The sequence below is a fragment of the Ranitomeya variabilis genome, chromosome 2, assembly GCF_051348905.1.
Source record: "Ranitomeya variabilis isolate aRanVar5 chromosome 2, aRanVar5.hap1, whole genome shotgun sequence".
In the NCBI taxonomy this organism is placed as follows: domain Eukaryota; kingdom Metazoa; phylum Chordata; class Amphibia; order Anura; family Dendrobatidae; genus Ranitomeya; species Ranitomeya variabilis.
Window position 1 is genome coordinate 600,020,071 of NC_135233.1, and position 13,917 is coordinate 600,033,987.

The 13,917-nt window shown below is 43.6% G+C and overlaps 1 protein-coding gene across 5 annotated transcripts in view; it reads left to right on the forward strand.

Moving 5' to 3' along the window:
• Positions 1-13,917, forward strand: part of PLCG2 (phospholipase C gamma 2) — a 182,677-nt gene that overhangs the window by 51,862 nt on the left and 116,898 nt on the right. For all 5 annotated transcript variants that reach the window (XM_077288594.1, XM_077288592.1, XM_077288593.1 and 2 more), the window contains exon 2: positions 1,824-2,065. In XM_077288594.1, the coding sequence (XP_077144709.1) occupies positions 1,824-2,065 (242 nt within the window). The remainder of the gene's footprint in view (positions 1-1,823; positions 2,066-13,917) is intronic.

Consider the following 13,917-nt stretch of genomic DNA (forward strand, 5'->3'; position numbering starts at 1 on the left):
CTAATATCACAGCCACGGTGCCCTCCTAATATCACAGCCACGGTGCACTCCTAACATTACAGCCACGGTGCCCTCCTAGTATTACAGCCACGGTGCCCTCCTAATATTACAGCCACGGTGCCCTCCTAATATCACAGCCACGGTGCCCTCCTAACATTACAGCCACGGTGCCCTCCTAACATTACAGCCACGGTGCTCTCCTAATATCACAGCCACGGTGCCCTCCTAACATTACAGCCACGGTGCCCTCCTAAAATCACAGCCACGGTGCCCTAACATTACAGCCACGGTGCCCTCCTAACATTACAGCCACTGTGCCCTCCTAATATTACAGTCACAGTGCCCTCCTAATATCACAGCCACGGTGCTCTTATAATATCACAGCCACGGTGTCATCCTAATATCACAGCCACGGTGCCATCCTAATATTACAGCCACGGTGCCCTCCTAATATCACAGCCACGGTGCCCTCCTAACATCACAGCCACGGTGCCCTTCTAATATTACAGCCACTGTGCCCTCCTAATATTACAGCCACGGTGCCCTCCTAATATTACAGCCACGGTGCTCTCCTAATATCACAGCCACGGTGCCCTCCTCACATTACAGCCACGGTGCCCTCCTAATATCACAGCCACGGTGCCCTAACATTACAGCCACGGTGCCCTCCTAACATTACAGATACGGTGCCCTCCTAACATTACAGATACGGTGCCCTCCTAACATTACAGCCACGGTGCCCTCCTAATATTACAGCCACTGTGCCCTCCTAATATTACAGCCACTGTGCCCTCCTAATATAACAGCAACGGTGCCCTCCTAATATCACAGCCACGGTGTCATCCTAATATAACAGCCACGGTGCCATCCTAATATTACAGCCATGGTGCCCTCCTAATATTACAGCCACGGTGCCATCCTAATATTACAGCAACGGTGCCCTCCTAATATCACAGCCACGGTGTCATCCTAATATCACAGCCACGGTGCCATCCTATTATTACAGCCATGGTGCCCTCCTAATATTACAGCCACGGTGCCATCCTAATATTACAGCCATGGTGCCCGCCTAACATTACAGCAACGGTGCTCTCCTAATATCACAGCCACGGTGCCCTCCTAATATCACAGCCACGGTGCCCTCCTAATATCACAGCCACGGTGCCCTCCTAATATCACAGTCACGGTGCCCTCCTAATATCACAGCCACGGTGCGCTCCTAATATCACAGCCACGGTGCCCTCCTAATATCACAGCCACGGTGCTCTCCTATTATCACAGCCACGGTGCTCTCCTATTATCACAGCCACGGTGCCCTCCTAATATCACAGCCACGGTGCTCTCCTAATATCACAGCCACGGTGCCCTCCTAATATCACAGCCACGGTGCCCGCCTAACATTACAGCCACGGTGCCCTCCTAATATCACAGCCACGGTGCCCGCCTAACATTACAGCCACGGTGCTCTCCTAATATCACAGCCACGGTGCCCTCCTAATATCACAGCCACGGTGCCCTCCTAATATCACAGCCACGGTGCTCTCCTATTATCACAGCCACGGTGCCATCCTAATATCACACCCACGGTGTCCTCCTAATATTACAGCCACAGTGCCCTCCTAATATTACAGCCATGGTGCTGTAAATTTGGACACCCCATACATACAGGCGGTTTACACCGGCTACACATTCCCATTTTGCCTCATAAGTGCAGTAATCCACATTATAACCCAATCATTACAGTAAATGTGGTGCGTATGGAAAACCAGTATTTCTATAAATTCCTATAGGAGAATCTAATTCCTCTCGTTTTCTCTCCGCAGTACATCTGAGAGGTCTAAGGTGGACGTGGAGTGTGTGATAAAGATGGCGCGGAGGAAAAGCTCTGATTACCGGGCTCTCCCGGAATATGAGAAGAGCCAGATAAAGAGGACTCTTGAACTGGGCACTGTAATGACGGTATTTAACTACAAGAAGTCTCAATCTGAGCGAAGGACCATCCAAGTCATAAGGGAAACCTTCCAGGTAGCCTGGAGCAAGACCGCAGATAAACTTGAAGGATTCTGTGAGTATCATTGACCTTTTTGTAGGCACATGGGCAAAATAAACGTCAGGAGAAGCTTAAATACTGGAATAATGCAACTCTGTGCAAAGCAAATCCAATGTGCTAAGGGAAAGAGCCCAACTTGGCTATATGTAGTGATGGGGGAGATCAGGTAGTCCAAGTCTTCACTGCAGGGCCTTTCCAGCTGGGTAAAAATATGGTCAAGTTGTTTTTTCTTGGTCTTCTTCATCCTAAACACTCTATTAATTATCCCTTTTGGTAGTTTCCAAAATAAAAATTCCTCAGTGGTATCTCGGGAGCCATGTGTGGCTCTCAGGCTCCCTATATACACTTTATTTGCACTACTGGCATCAGGAAGGTCGTTTCATTACTAGACCTTGGTACTAGGGTCAAAGCACTGGGATAAAAGTAATAATACTCAGCCTATGGTTAAAGTGGTCGTCTCAACATGATAAATCATAAAAATTGCAAAATGCTTGTAAAAACATACAACTTAGAAAATTACATCTTATTAAAAATACTACTTATTCTCAAGAATAGAGGGATTTGTAATTCTATTGTTTACTGCTCCTTGCCTAAGGTACCAACCACCTATGCAGCCGTATAATAACAGAGTGTAGTGCTTACAAGCTCTTGGCTATAGAGCTAGGAAATGCTGCTCTGAAGATACTTGTGCTACTCCGATGCTGTAGATGCAAAGCTATCACTAGTAGCGTCATGGGAGACCCTTCTTGTGTCCTCTTGAAGAACAACCTTGAGAAAACCTATTTCATGAGATCTTTATCCCCCAAGTAGAACTACACCACTGGCATTTTGGAAAGTAACTAAAGACTTATAGAAAGTTGTGAACTTCTCGTCTATATTCTCTCCAGTCTTCTCTTTCCTATTCACTACACTATGACTTGGCAAACAGGCAAAAAAAACTTTTTTGTCCCCCCCTCTTTGAAAACTTCCATTTTGTCAGAACAGTCTCCCATAAATAATCTGCTCACAAGTTGTTACACAGCTGGTGTCTGAATCAATTGATATAAAATGTGGGGGAAATCTGTCCTCAAGGCGATTAGAGAATACACCAAACGCATATGGAAGGACAGGTCCTGAACGAAAAGCTCGCCAACGTGAGAGGTGCGAAGAACCAAGAAAACAGATTGGACCATGAAATAGGCACGCACAACCAACCAAATAGAGAAAATATAAACAAATGTTTTATTGGACACTACAGCAAAAACACATAAAAACAATTAAAATGTACAAATGTGTACATGACACCCTGATGTAAATATCCTACAGATGACATACTATACAGAACATATATAAAGGTCAGCCTGATGTATATAACATGATGTCAATAGAACAAAAAACCTCCTAACAAATGAATATGTCAGAGTATGCACTAAACGCACCACTATAGAACATGGATGTGAAGCACAATGGGTTAATAAATAACAGAGCATGCGGAGAGCATGGTGGAATAAATGTCCATACCACGTCCTACATAATAAGTGATGGCAAAATGCCCAGTGGATGACACAAGGAAAGAAAACCCATGGTTATAAGAAAGGGGCCATGTAGTGCCCAGCATACTCAGCTGAAACCCGGAGGAGAATAACAGGCTGAAACCCAAGTCTGTATCGAGAGTGCAAAATAAGGTAGGCAGGGTGTCAGACAAAAGCCCCACGCGTATCGCCGCCGCAGCGGCTTCGTCAGGGGAAGTGGGTGCTGTACTGTTCACTTACATTTAAATAGAAAGTCCAATTAACCGGGAAGTGTGTCAGCCGTGTCGTTTCTTAGGGAGAAGACCGTGAACCGGAAGTCACGCTGGCCGGAAGTAATGAGCCGCAGAACAGAAGGATACAGAAGGAATCTCCATGGAGATAAATGACGCATGCGCAGACGCGGTTCTGAGTGCTGAGCCGTGCTGCACAAGCGTCTAGAAAGAGGAGATTGTGGACCCGATGGACTCCATAATCCATCAACTCCATCGGGTCCACAATCTCCTCTTTCTAGACGCTTGTGCAGCGCGGCTCAGCACTCAGAACCGCGTCTGCGCATGCGTCATTTATCTCCATGGAGATTCCTTCTGTATCCTTCTGTTCTGCGGCTCATTACTTCCGGCCAGCGTGACTTCCGGTTCACGGTCTTCTCCCTAAGAAACGACACGGCTGACACACTTCCCGGTTAATTGGACTTTCTATTTAAATGTAAGTGAACAGTACAGCACCCACTTCCCCTGACGAAGCCGCTGCGGCGGCGATACGCGTGGGGCTTTTGTCTGACACCCTGCCTACCTTATTTTGCACTCTCGATACAGACTTGGGTTTCAGCCTGTTATTCTCCTCCGGGTTTCAGCTGAGTATGCTGGGCACTACATGGCCCCTTTCTTATAACCATGGGTTTTCTTTCCTTGTGTCATCCACTGGGCATTTTGCCATCACTTATTATGTAGGACGTGGTATGGACATTTATTCCACCATGCTCTCCGCATGCTCTGTTATTTATTAACCCATTGTGCTTCACATCCATGTTCTATAGTGGTGCGTTTAGTGCATACTCTGACATATTCATTTGTTAGGAGGTTTTTTGTTCTATTGACATCATGTTATATACATCAGGCTGACCTTTATATATGTTCTGTATAGTATGTCATCTGTAGGATATTTACATCAGGGTGTCATGTACACATTTGTACATTTTAATTGTTTTTATGTGTTTTTGCTGTAGTGTCCAATAAAACATTTGTTTATATTTTCTCTATTTGGTTGGTTGTGCGTGCCTATTTCATGGTCCAATCTGTTTTCTTGGTTCTTGGTTCTACATTTATATTGGACTTGGCACTGCACCCTATTGTATTTATTTAGGATTATCGCTTTTGGTGCACCCTTTATCATAATATTATATAACGTGAGAGGTGCGCACAATAAACTTTTTGCATAGCGAAAAAAAAAAGTTGAGAGCATACTGTTGCAAAACATTTGCACAAATACACTTTGCTGTAAACTTTTTAAGAAATTATAAGTTCCCCACCAACCCATATTCATAAAAGGAAGGCTTCCTCTGCCTTTCTGTGATTGATGGGCTACTATGCATGATGTAGAGTTGAGTGTATTTGCAGGACCTTGGTTGAGCGGCCACATTAGTAGTCTGGGCTGCCAGACCATTGCCCTGAAAGCCTCATCCTACCTGCCTGCATGCTTTCTAATTATTAGGACTGGCGTGATGTCATTATTGGAAGGTGACGCACACATCAGAAGATGCCAACAGGTAGAATGAGGTTTGTAGGGCTTTGGTCTGGTGGAGATGGACAATGGAGATGACAACTGGACCAGGGTCTTAGGATTCTTTTTGCTCAACTCTAGTATAAATGTATATAACAGCTAGCTGTCAATCACTCTACTGTGGGTAAGGGGGTAAGTGCAGAGGGTACTCTGGACTCATCTTCTCCCCACGGTGAATGTTCTGAGATCTTTGTAAACTTTTGGCTTAAAGGTGAGCGGACGTGTTCTCGTTCGTCGCTGTCTGATGACAGATCCGTCCTAGGGAATAGGGAGTATTTCACAGTTTCTATTAAAATCAATTCTCTGGGTCATCCAAAGTAGCCACTCTCTGCATAAACTAACTGATGAAGGTCCTGAACTAGAGACCCCCAATTAATATCTCTAACAGGGTATTCTAAAATGGGTCTTCTATCCCAGCTCTTTAGATGCTGCCTAGAGAAAGCTTTCTCTCTCCGGCTGTATGTGATATAAAGGCAGGTGGTAGATAGACTTGTGGTTTGTGAAAGCAGCAACTTTTCCCTAGACTCAGTTACTGTCTTGTTGACTGATTTGATTATTTGGTTAATACGTCAGAGTTGTCCACTTGACGGCCGTGACTGACACTTCGCTCTTATCTGGGGTCCATCACGCTTTGCTCTTTGCCGACCGCCGCCGATCACTCAGGATGTACAAGACATTGATAGTTTCTAAGTGCTTGGAGGATGCTAGAAGGACAGGACGGCTTGATACATTGTATCTGCCAGAATAAACATTCTATTTGTTTACAAAACACAGAAAAAAAATTCATTCTAATCCAAAAAAAAAATAAAAAATTAAACCTCCTCTTGATACTGATACAAATCGCTTTCACGAGCCGCCACAAGTCTCTTGAATTTGCAGCAAGAATACAATTTCACCGCCGAGCAAGAGGTCAACTCTTTAAATTGCTTTTCCCTATCTCACATGAAAGAACTAAGCATTTCCATTTATTGACGAGATGATGGCTGAGCTGAGACAAGTTACTTAAATCCAATGACCCCTGGCTTGGAGTCCAAAAAGATCTAGTTGTCTGCGTTCAATAGGGACAAAAAAAAGACCCGGTTGCTTGTTTTTATTTCTTTAGCGATAGATAGTTTCTTAAAGTCACATTCGTCATTTAGCAGCTGCAAAAATGTCTTTATTGTTAGTGAGGTTGAACCTAAGATGGGGGCATTTCCTATACTATGCTACTCAGAAGAGGGTGCAGCTTAGAAGGGTCCTACACCACTTTAGTCTATGGGTACCCTGTCAAAAATGGCATTAAAGGGATTGTCTGGGACTTTAACATTGAAGGCCTATTCTTAGGTCAGCAATATCTGATCAGTGGGGGTGCGACACCCGGCTCTATCGCCGATCAGTTGTTCCGGATGTTGGAACTGTTCAGTTGCAGAGCTGCACAGCACAGCTCCATGGACTGTATAGTGGCCGAAGCCGATACTGCACATCCGCCACCGATTTAAAACAATAAAGGAAGGATGTACAGTACCCAGCTGCAGCCACCATTCCGTTGGCAGCGCTGTGCTGAGCAGTTCCAGTTGCCACCAGTAACAGCTGATCAGCAGGAGTGCTGGGTGTCATACCCTCACTGATCAGACAGGGCAGGCAATTAATATTAACGTCTCGGACAACCGCTTTAACAAACAATTGAGAGGGAAAATGCCCAGTAAGTCACACTAACCCTTTTTCTTGTACAGAATTAAAAAAAAACAAAACCTCACACTTACTTCCAGATACAGCGCCACTTCTGTGAACAGGTTGTGTTGGGTATTGCAGCTCAGCTGTACTGAACGTTAAAGGGGCTGAGCTGCAATACCGGTCACTACCTATGGACAGATGTGTAGGCCTACACAAAAATGGAGCTCTATACTCAAAAAATAAATATGGTGAGACAATGTATTATAAATAATCAAATGTCAATTTTATTGGCTCACACACATATAAAAAGTCGGGTAACAAACACCCTAAATGCAATACAAAGGACGAGTATGTAATAAGGGAAGGAAGCAAATATAGATGCACTACAGGGTTGACATATCACTCAGAAAAAACGCCCCCAAAACATGGCATATGTTATATATGAGCCTGATCGAGCCCAAAGACCACTGATTGTCTATGTGACCAAAAAACGGATAATATCCTGTATAATCACGGTCTAATGTCTGAACCATCCATATGAACTTTCTAAAGTGCCAATAATAGTGCAGAAAAGTAATGGTGAGCTTTTTTCTTTCTTACCCATGTGGGGGAGTGATGTGTCTAGCTGTGTGCAGCCGTTGCCCTGATGCGCGTTGCGGGCTTCTTCGGGGGGCAGTCAATGTGGTGCTGTTTTTACGATCCTTATTTCTTGGAGAGAGTGGAAAGCAGCTCTGGAGGACCCGTTCTGTCCTGTATCACATAAATATAAATGGACAGTGTGCAATGCTTAATCTCTCCTGCAGAGACACTGTAGGGAAATCTAACACTTATTTCCAGGGTTCTCCACAGTTACAGCTGATCGCCGACGGTCCGAGCAGCTTTGTGATCTCCTTATTGTCGAGTGAGGTGTCTAACAAGACGGGATTGTCAAAAGCGCACAATGACCGGAGCTGGGCACATTCCTCCGCTCCATACACAGAATCCCTCCTTTGTTTTACACGGTCTCTGAATGTATGTATAGCATGACGCTTTTTTTTCTTTTGGCTGCTTTATGTCCTACTTTTAAAGGATCACCTCATTGCATCAATACACAAAGGTCTAAAGTACAGGTGCCAGCTCCGCGATGGGCTGACTGCCAACTTATTTCTTAAAGGGAAAAAACATCATAAGACCATCTTCTCACGATTTATATTGGAGGGAATCGGTGAAATCAGAACTGTTGTCCACAAAACTTCATACAGTAGATGGTCAGACATCTGGAAATCAGTCTTCGCACTACAGTACTGAATACAGGTGCATAATATGATGTCTATGTGGAAGGCAGAGCAAAGAAATATATCGGGATCAGGGCTAGTGTTAGGGGGCTGATAACTGGGCAATTGCCCAGAGCTCCCACTCCCACCAGGTGCCTCCAGGGTCTATAGCAAATATTAGATTGAATAGCTCTACTGGATTTGCACTAGTAAAGTAAGATGAAGGAATGTAACTACCGGTATATCATTTTCCTTACAAGGTCTTTTACCAAAGTTGTTGTAAACAAAAAAAAACCCCAAGGGTTCGCTTTTACCCCTGGAGTGGTGCACCCTTTCCTCTAAACTGCAATACCAAACACAACCCATAGACAAGTGTTGCCATTGTTTAGAAAGGTATCTTCCCATCTCATTTACTTTTGAAAGTACCGTAATCAGATATAACGGAAGTCTAAAATGAGGGACCAGGGCTCAGCGGCCATGTCAGTGGTCTGTGGCCACCGGCCAAAGTCCTGCCTACCCGCCTCCTATCTAAAGACACCCCTGACGCCTCTCCTGATTAAAGGGCTGGGACGACATCATGTGTCCGTCAAACCGCAAAGATGATGTGTCGGCCTAGAAATCAGAAGAGGCATTGGGGATTCTGGCAGACCGGAAGTGGTCCGCTAGGCTCCTATTCAGTGGCCATGTCTAAACTAAAGTGGCCTCTGGACCAGGGTCTTGCGAATCAATTTGCTCATCATTCGTGTACATAGATAGGGTTTACAAATTTGAAAAGTGACAACCATGAGCCAGAAATATGCTAAGAATGGTTGTCACTTCCCTTCCCCCACTCCTTTTGGCTGCTGATAATATACAAAGTGCTTTAGATGTGTTTAATTCATTAGAGCTCCACCCCTGGTCAGCACCTTTCTTGTCAACTCCACTTCAACATTTACTTTGACAGAGAAGAGAGCGTTCCCTCACTCGAAGTTTTGGTGACCTTATCCGTGCCGTGCCTAAAAGGGGTTTGACTGACTGATTATTTCAATAGCTAAGCCAGTCCCCTTCCTTGCTATGCCCCATTTATAGAGAGAGGAGGCTGACTTAGCTATTAAAATGAGCCAGCCACCTTTCAAAATTAAAGAAAGTAGAAGGGAGCGCTTTACTGTAATGACGCAAATACAGAAATGACCAGGGACTTTCGACAACAGGAAGAAATCGGCGAAGTTTTGATAATGAAATTATACTAGTAACTTGTAATAATTTCAATATAAAACACAAATAAAGCACTTTTTTTTATCTAGCTGGAGAATCCCTTTAAGTGCATTTCTCAGCAGGGGGCGACAACGAGCACAGAAGGAAGAATATGAAATCTGTGCGTCTAGCAAAACCTATTTTTACAATGTCTCTACAATTAAGAGACTTACTGGATTATTGATCAAATATCAACAGTGACTAAAATGTTAAATTAACTCAGCCCTAGTCCGTATTCAAAAATAGCTATAGAATCACTGCACTCAATAGAGAAGGTATGCTTTCAAGTGAATAAATTTTATTTACGGTGGTGGATGAAGCGACAATTTTTTGACGTTTCGGCCGAACTCCGGCCTTTATCACATAGTCGCTGGAAAAAATATAAAACAATATATACAATCAGAATGCTTCATATACAAATATACAAGATATTTACAAAATATAAGAGAGCTAGTCTATCCAGGTTGATGAGGGTGCAAATATGCAGATGCAACTAGGCTGGCAATATCAAAAACGACACTGGGTATCAGTAGTACAGGAGTTGGCATAGAACGTAAATGATTAAGTACAGAGTAAAAAGACATAAAAAGACATGGAGCATACCCTTTAAGGTCACCGAAAGGTTATTGGCACCGTTTATTGGGATGTCTCAAATTGATGATATACTTCCTGAAGGTGAAAGGAGAGGGGGAAGAATAGTTAAGAAGGTGGCCTAGAAATCGCTGGCAAAGTGTAACATTAAGAACAGTGACCTTGATGTAGTTTGTAGTAGTGCGTCTCTTGAATGATATAATGTGACGTGACCGGGGGTGGGAACAAGAGGAGAGAAAAAAACTAAGAGGGGAAAGAATTATGTCTATATATATATATATCTAATATATAAAGCTGAATGTGTGTGTGTGTGTATGTATGTATGTATGTATGTATGTCCGGGATTGGCATCTGAACCGTAGCAGCTACAGCCACAAAATTTTGCACAGTCACACGTCTGGACCCCGAGAGCGTCATAGGCTATGTTGTGAGGTGAAATTTTAACCCCGCGCTTTCCAATTCACCAAACAATTTTGCCCCTATCTACATAATGGGTAAAAAGTGAAAGGAAAAGTGTTGGAGGCGTCGCAGCTACAGGCACAAAATTTTGCACAGTCACACGTCTGGACCCTGAGAGCGTCAAAGCTATATTGTGAGGTGAAATTTTAACCCCGCGCTTTCCAAGTCACCAAACAATTTTGCCCCTATCTACATAATGGGGAAAAAATGAAAGGAAAAGTGTTGGAGGCAAATTAACAGCTGCCAGATGTGAACAAGGGGGACTTAAAGAATGACAGCGATGGCACCAAAGAGTATATACTGTACAGTTGCTAAGGTGGGGCCCCAACATGGGATAATCACACCACCACGGGGATATGAACACACACACAAAATGCGCCACACACTACCACGTGCTCGAACACATATACCACCCTCAGTGCACATTTCACCACACATACACCAACCTCGCCACATAAAAGTAGAAACACAAAAGTCGCCGCTCAAAACTCGCCACGCGCAAAACTCTCCACATGCAAAACTCGCCACACGTGCAAAACTCGCCACACGCAAAACTTGCACACGCAGAAAAATTGCCACACGCAGAAAAATTGCCACATGCACAAAAGTTGCAACACATGCAAAAGTTGCCTCACACAAAACTTGCACATACTCAAAAGGCACCACACATAAAACTCGCCACGCGCAAAACTCGCCATGCGCAAAACTTGCTGCACACAACTTGCTACACTAACCTGTCACATGCAACTCGACACACAAAAAGTTGCTACACGCATGTCGCCACACAAAACTCATCTCACAAAAGTCCCTACATGCATGTCGCCACACGCAACTCAACACACACAACTTGACACACGAAACTCGCCCTAAAACACACACAAGTCTGGTATCCTTCAAAAATAAAAATCTGATTAATAAGCAGACAAACTACAAGAGCAACAAATGTACCATATAGGAATCCGGCAGCTGTCAGTCACATGACCAGTCTATTATGTGTATGTGTGAGCTAATATATACTGCCAGGGGGTGGGCTTACTGTTGGCTGGGGATTTATCAGGCTGCCATTTTAGCTTACAAATACTGAGGTAAAAATACTGACCAAATAACGTGTGAACGAGGGCTAATACAGGAGGAGATGGCATACAGCTATATACTATATACAGGAGATGACACACAGGTATATACTATTTACAGGGGAGATGACACACAGGTATATACTATATACAGGAGGAGATGACACACAGATATATAGTATATACAGGAGAGATGACACACAGGTATATACTATATAGAGGAGGAGATGACATACAGGTACATACTACATACAGGAGGAGATGACATACAGGTATATACTATATACAGGAGGAGATGACACACAGGTATATACTATATACAGGAGCAGATTACCTACAGGTATATAGTATATACAGGAGGAGATGACACAGGTATATGCTATGTATAGGAGGAGATGACATACAGGTATATACTATATACAGGAGATGACACACAGATATATACTATATATAGGTGAGATGACACACAGGTATATACTATATACAGGAGATTACATACAGGTATATCTAATATATAAAGCTGAATGTGTGTATGTATGTATGTGTGTATGTCCGGGATTGGCATCTGTACCGTCGCAGCTACAGCCACAAAATTTTGCACAGTCACACGTCTGGACCCCGAGAGCGTCATAGGCTATGTTGTGAGGTGAAATTTTAACCCCGCGCGTTCCAATTCACCAAACAATTTTGCTCCTATCTACATAATGGGGAAAAAGTGAAGGGAAAAGTGTTGGAGGAAAATTGACAGCTGCCAGATGTGAACAATGAGGACTTAAAGAATGAGAGCGATGGCGACAAAGAGTATATACCGTACAGTTGCTAAGGTGGGGCCCCGACATGGGATACTCACCACACACGGGGATATGAACACAAACACAAAATGCGCCACACACTACCACGTGCTTGAACACATATACCACCCTCAGCACACATTTCACCACACACACACACCAACCTCGCCACATAAAAGTCGAAACACAAAAGTCACCACTCAAAACTCGCTACATGCAAAACTCGCCATATGCAAAACTAGGCTCACGCAAAACTCGCCACACGTGCAAAACTCACCTCATGGAAAACTCACCTCATGCAAAACTTGCACACACAGAAAAATTGCCACATGTACAAAAGTTGCACCACATGCAAAAGTTGCCTCACACAAAACTTGCACATACTCAAAATGCACCACACATAAAACTCGCCACGCGCAAAACTCGCCATGCACAAATCTTGCTGCACACAACTTGCTACACTAACCTGTCACATGCAACTCAACACACAAAATGTTGCTACACGCATGTCGCCACACAAAACTCATCTCACAAAAGTCGCTACATGCATGTCGCCACACGCAACTCAACACACACAACTTGACACATAAAACTCGCCCTAAAACACACACAATTCTGGTATTGTCCTTCAAAAATAAAAATCTGATTAATAAGCAAACTACAAGAGCAACAAATGTACCATATAGGAAATACGGCAGCTGTCAGTCACATGACCTGTCTATTATGTGTATGTGTGAGCTAATATATACTGCCAGGGGGGAGGGCTTCCTGTTGGCTGGGGATTTATCAGGCTGCCAATAGCAACCAATCACAGCTCAGCTTCTATTTTGCTACAGTTAATTAACCTGAGCTCTGATTGGTTAATATAGGCAACAAAGACATTCTCAGTATAACAAAGCTAATATATGTTGTGAAATGCTTCTATTTGCTTAGTTTTTGCCTTTTAATAATTACATTTCTATCTATTTGTTTTGTGGTTTTTGTGTGCAGAATAAATTTTTGTTAACACATTCTATTTTGCTAACAGCAGTCATTAACCCGGGCGAAGCCGGGTAGTACAGCTAGTATATATATATATATATATATATATATATATATATATATATATATATATATGTACCCGTTTAATGGATGATCCAGGAGGGGTTTGCGGCAAGCCAAAGGAGTGCTGTCCTGATTTTGATAATTGAGCTACAATGGGCAAAGTAGTCAGGGTAAGAATATGGCATATGATAGCGCTGGAGTCATTTTACCGGGTGGGTGCTAGATGTATGCAACAGTACTCACAGAAATAGAAGGCGTAGTAGTCTTGCGGGAGCAACAACGTGCTCGTGCAGTAATTGTGTGCTGCACTGGATGCGGAATACGAGCAGCAAGCCAGGGGAGCGCTGTCCTGACCATGAACACAGGGCTGTAGTAAGTAGAATAGTAAGGGTGAGAGTGTGGCATATAATGCCGCTAGAGTTTAAGAGGGTAGTAAAGACGTACTTACTAGGATTGGTGGCGCAGTGGTCCTGTGAGCAC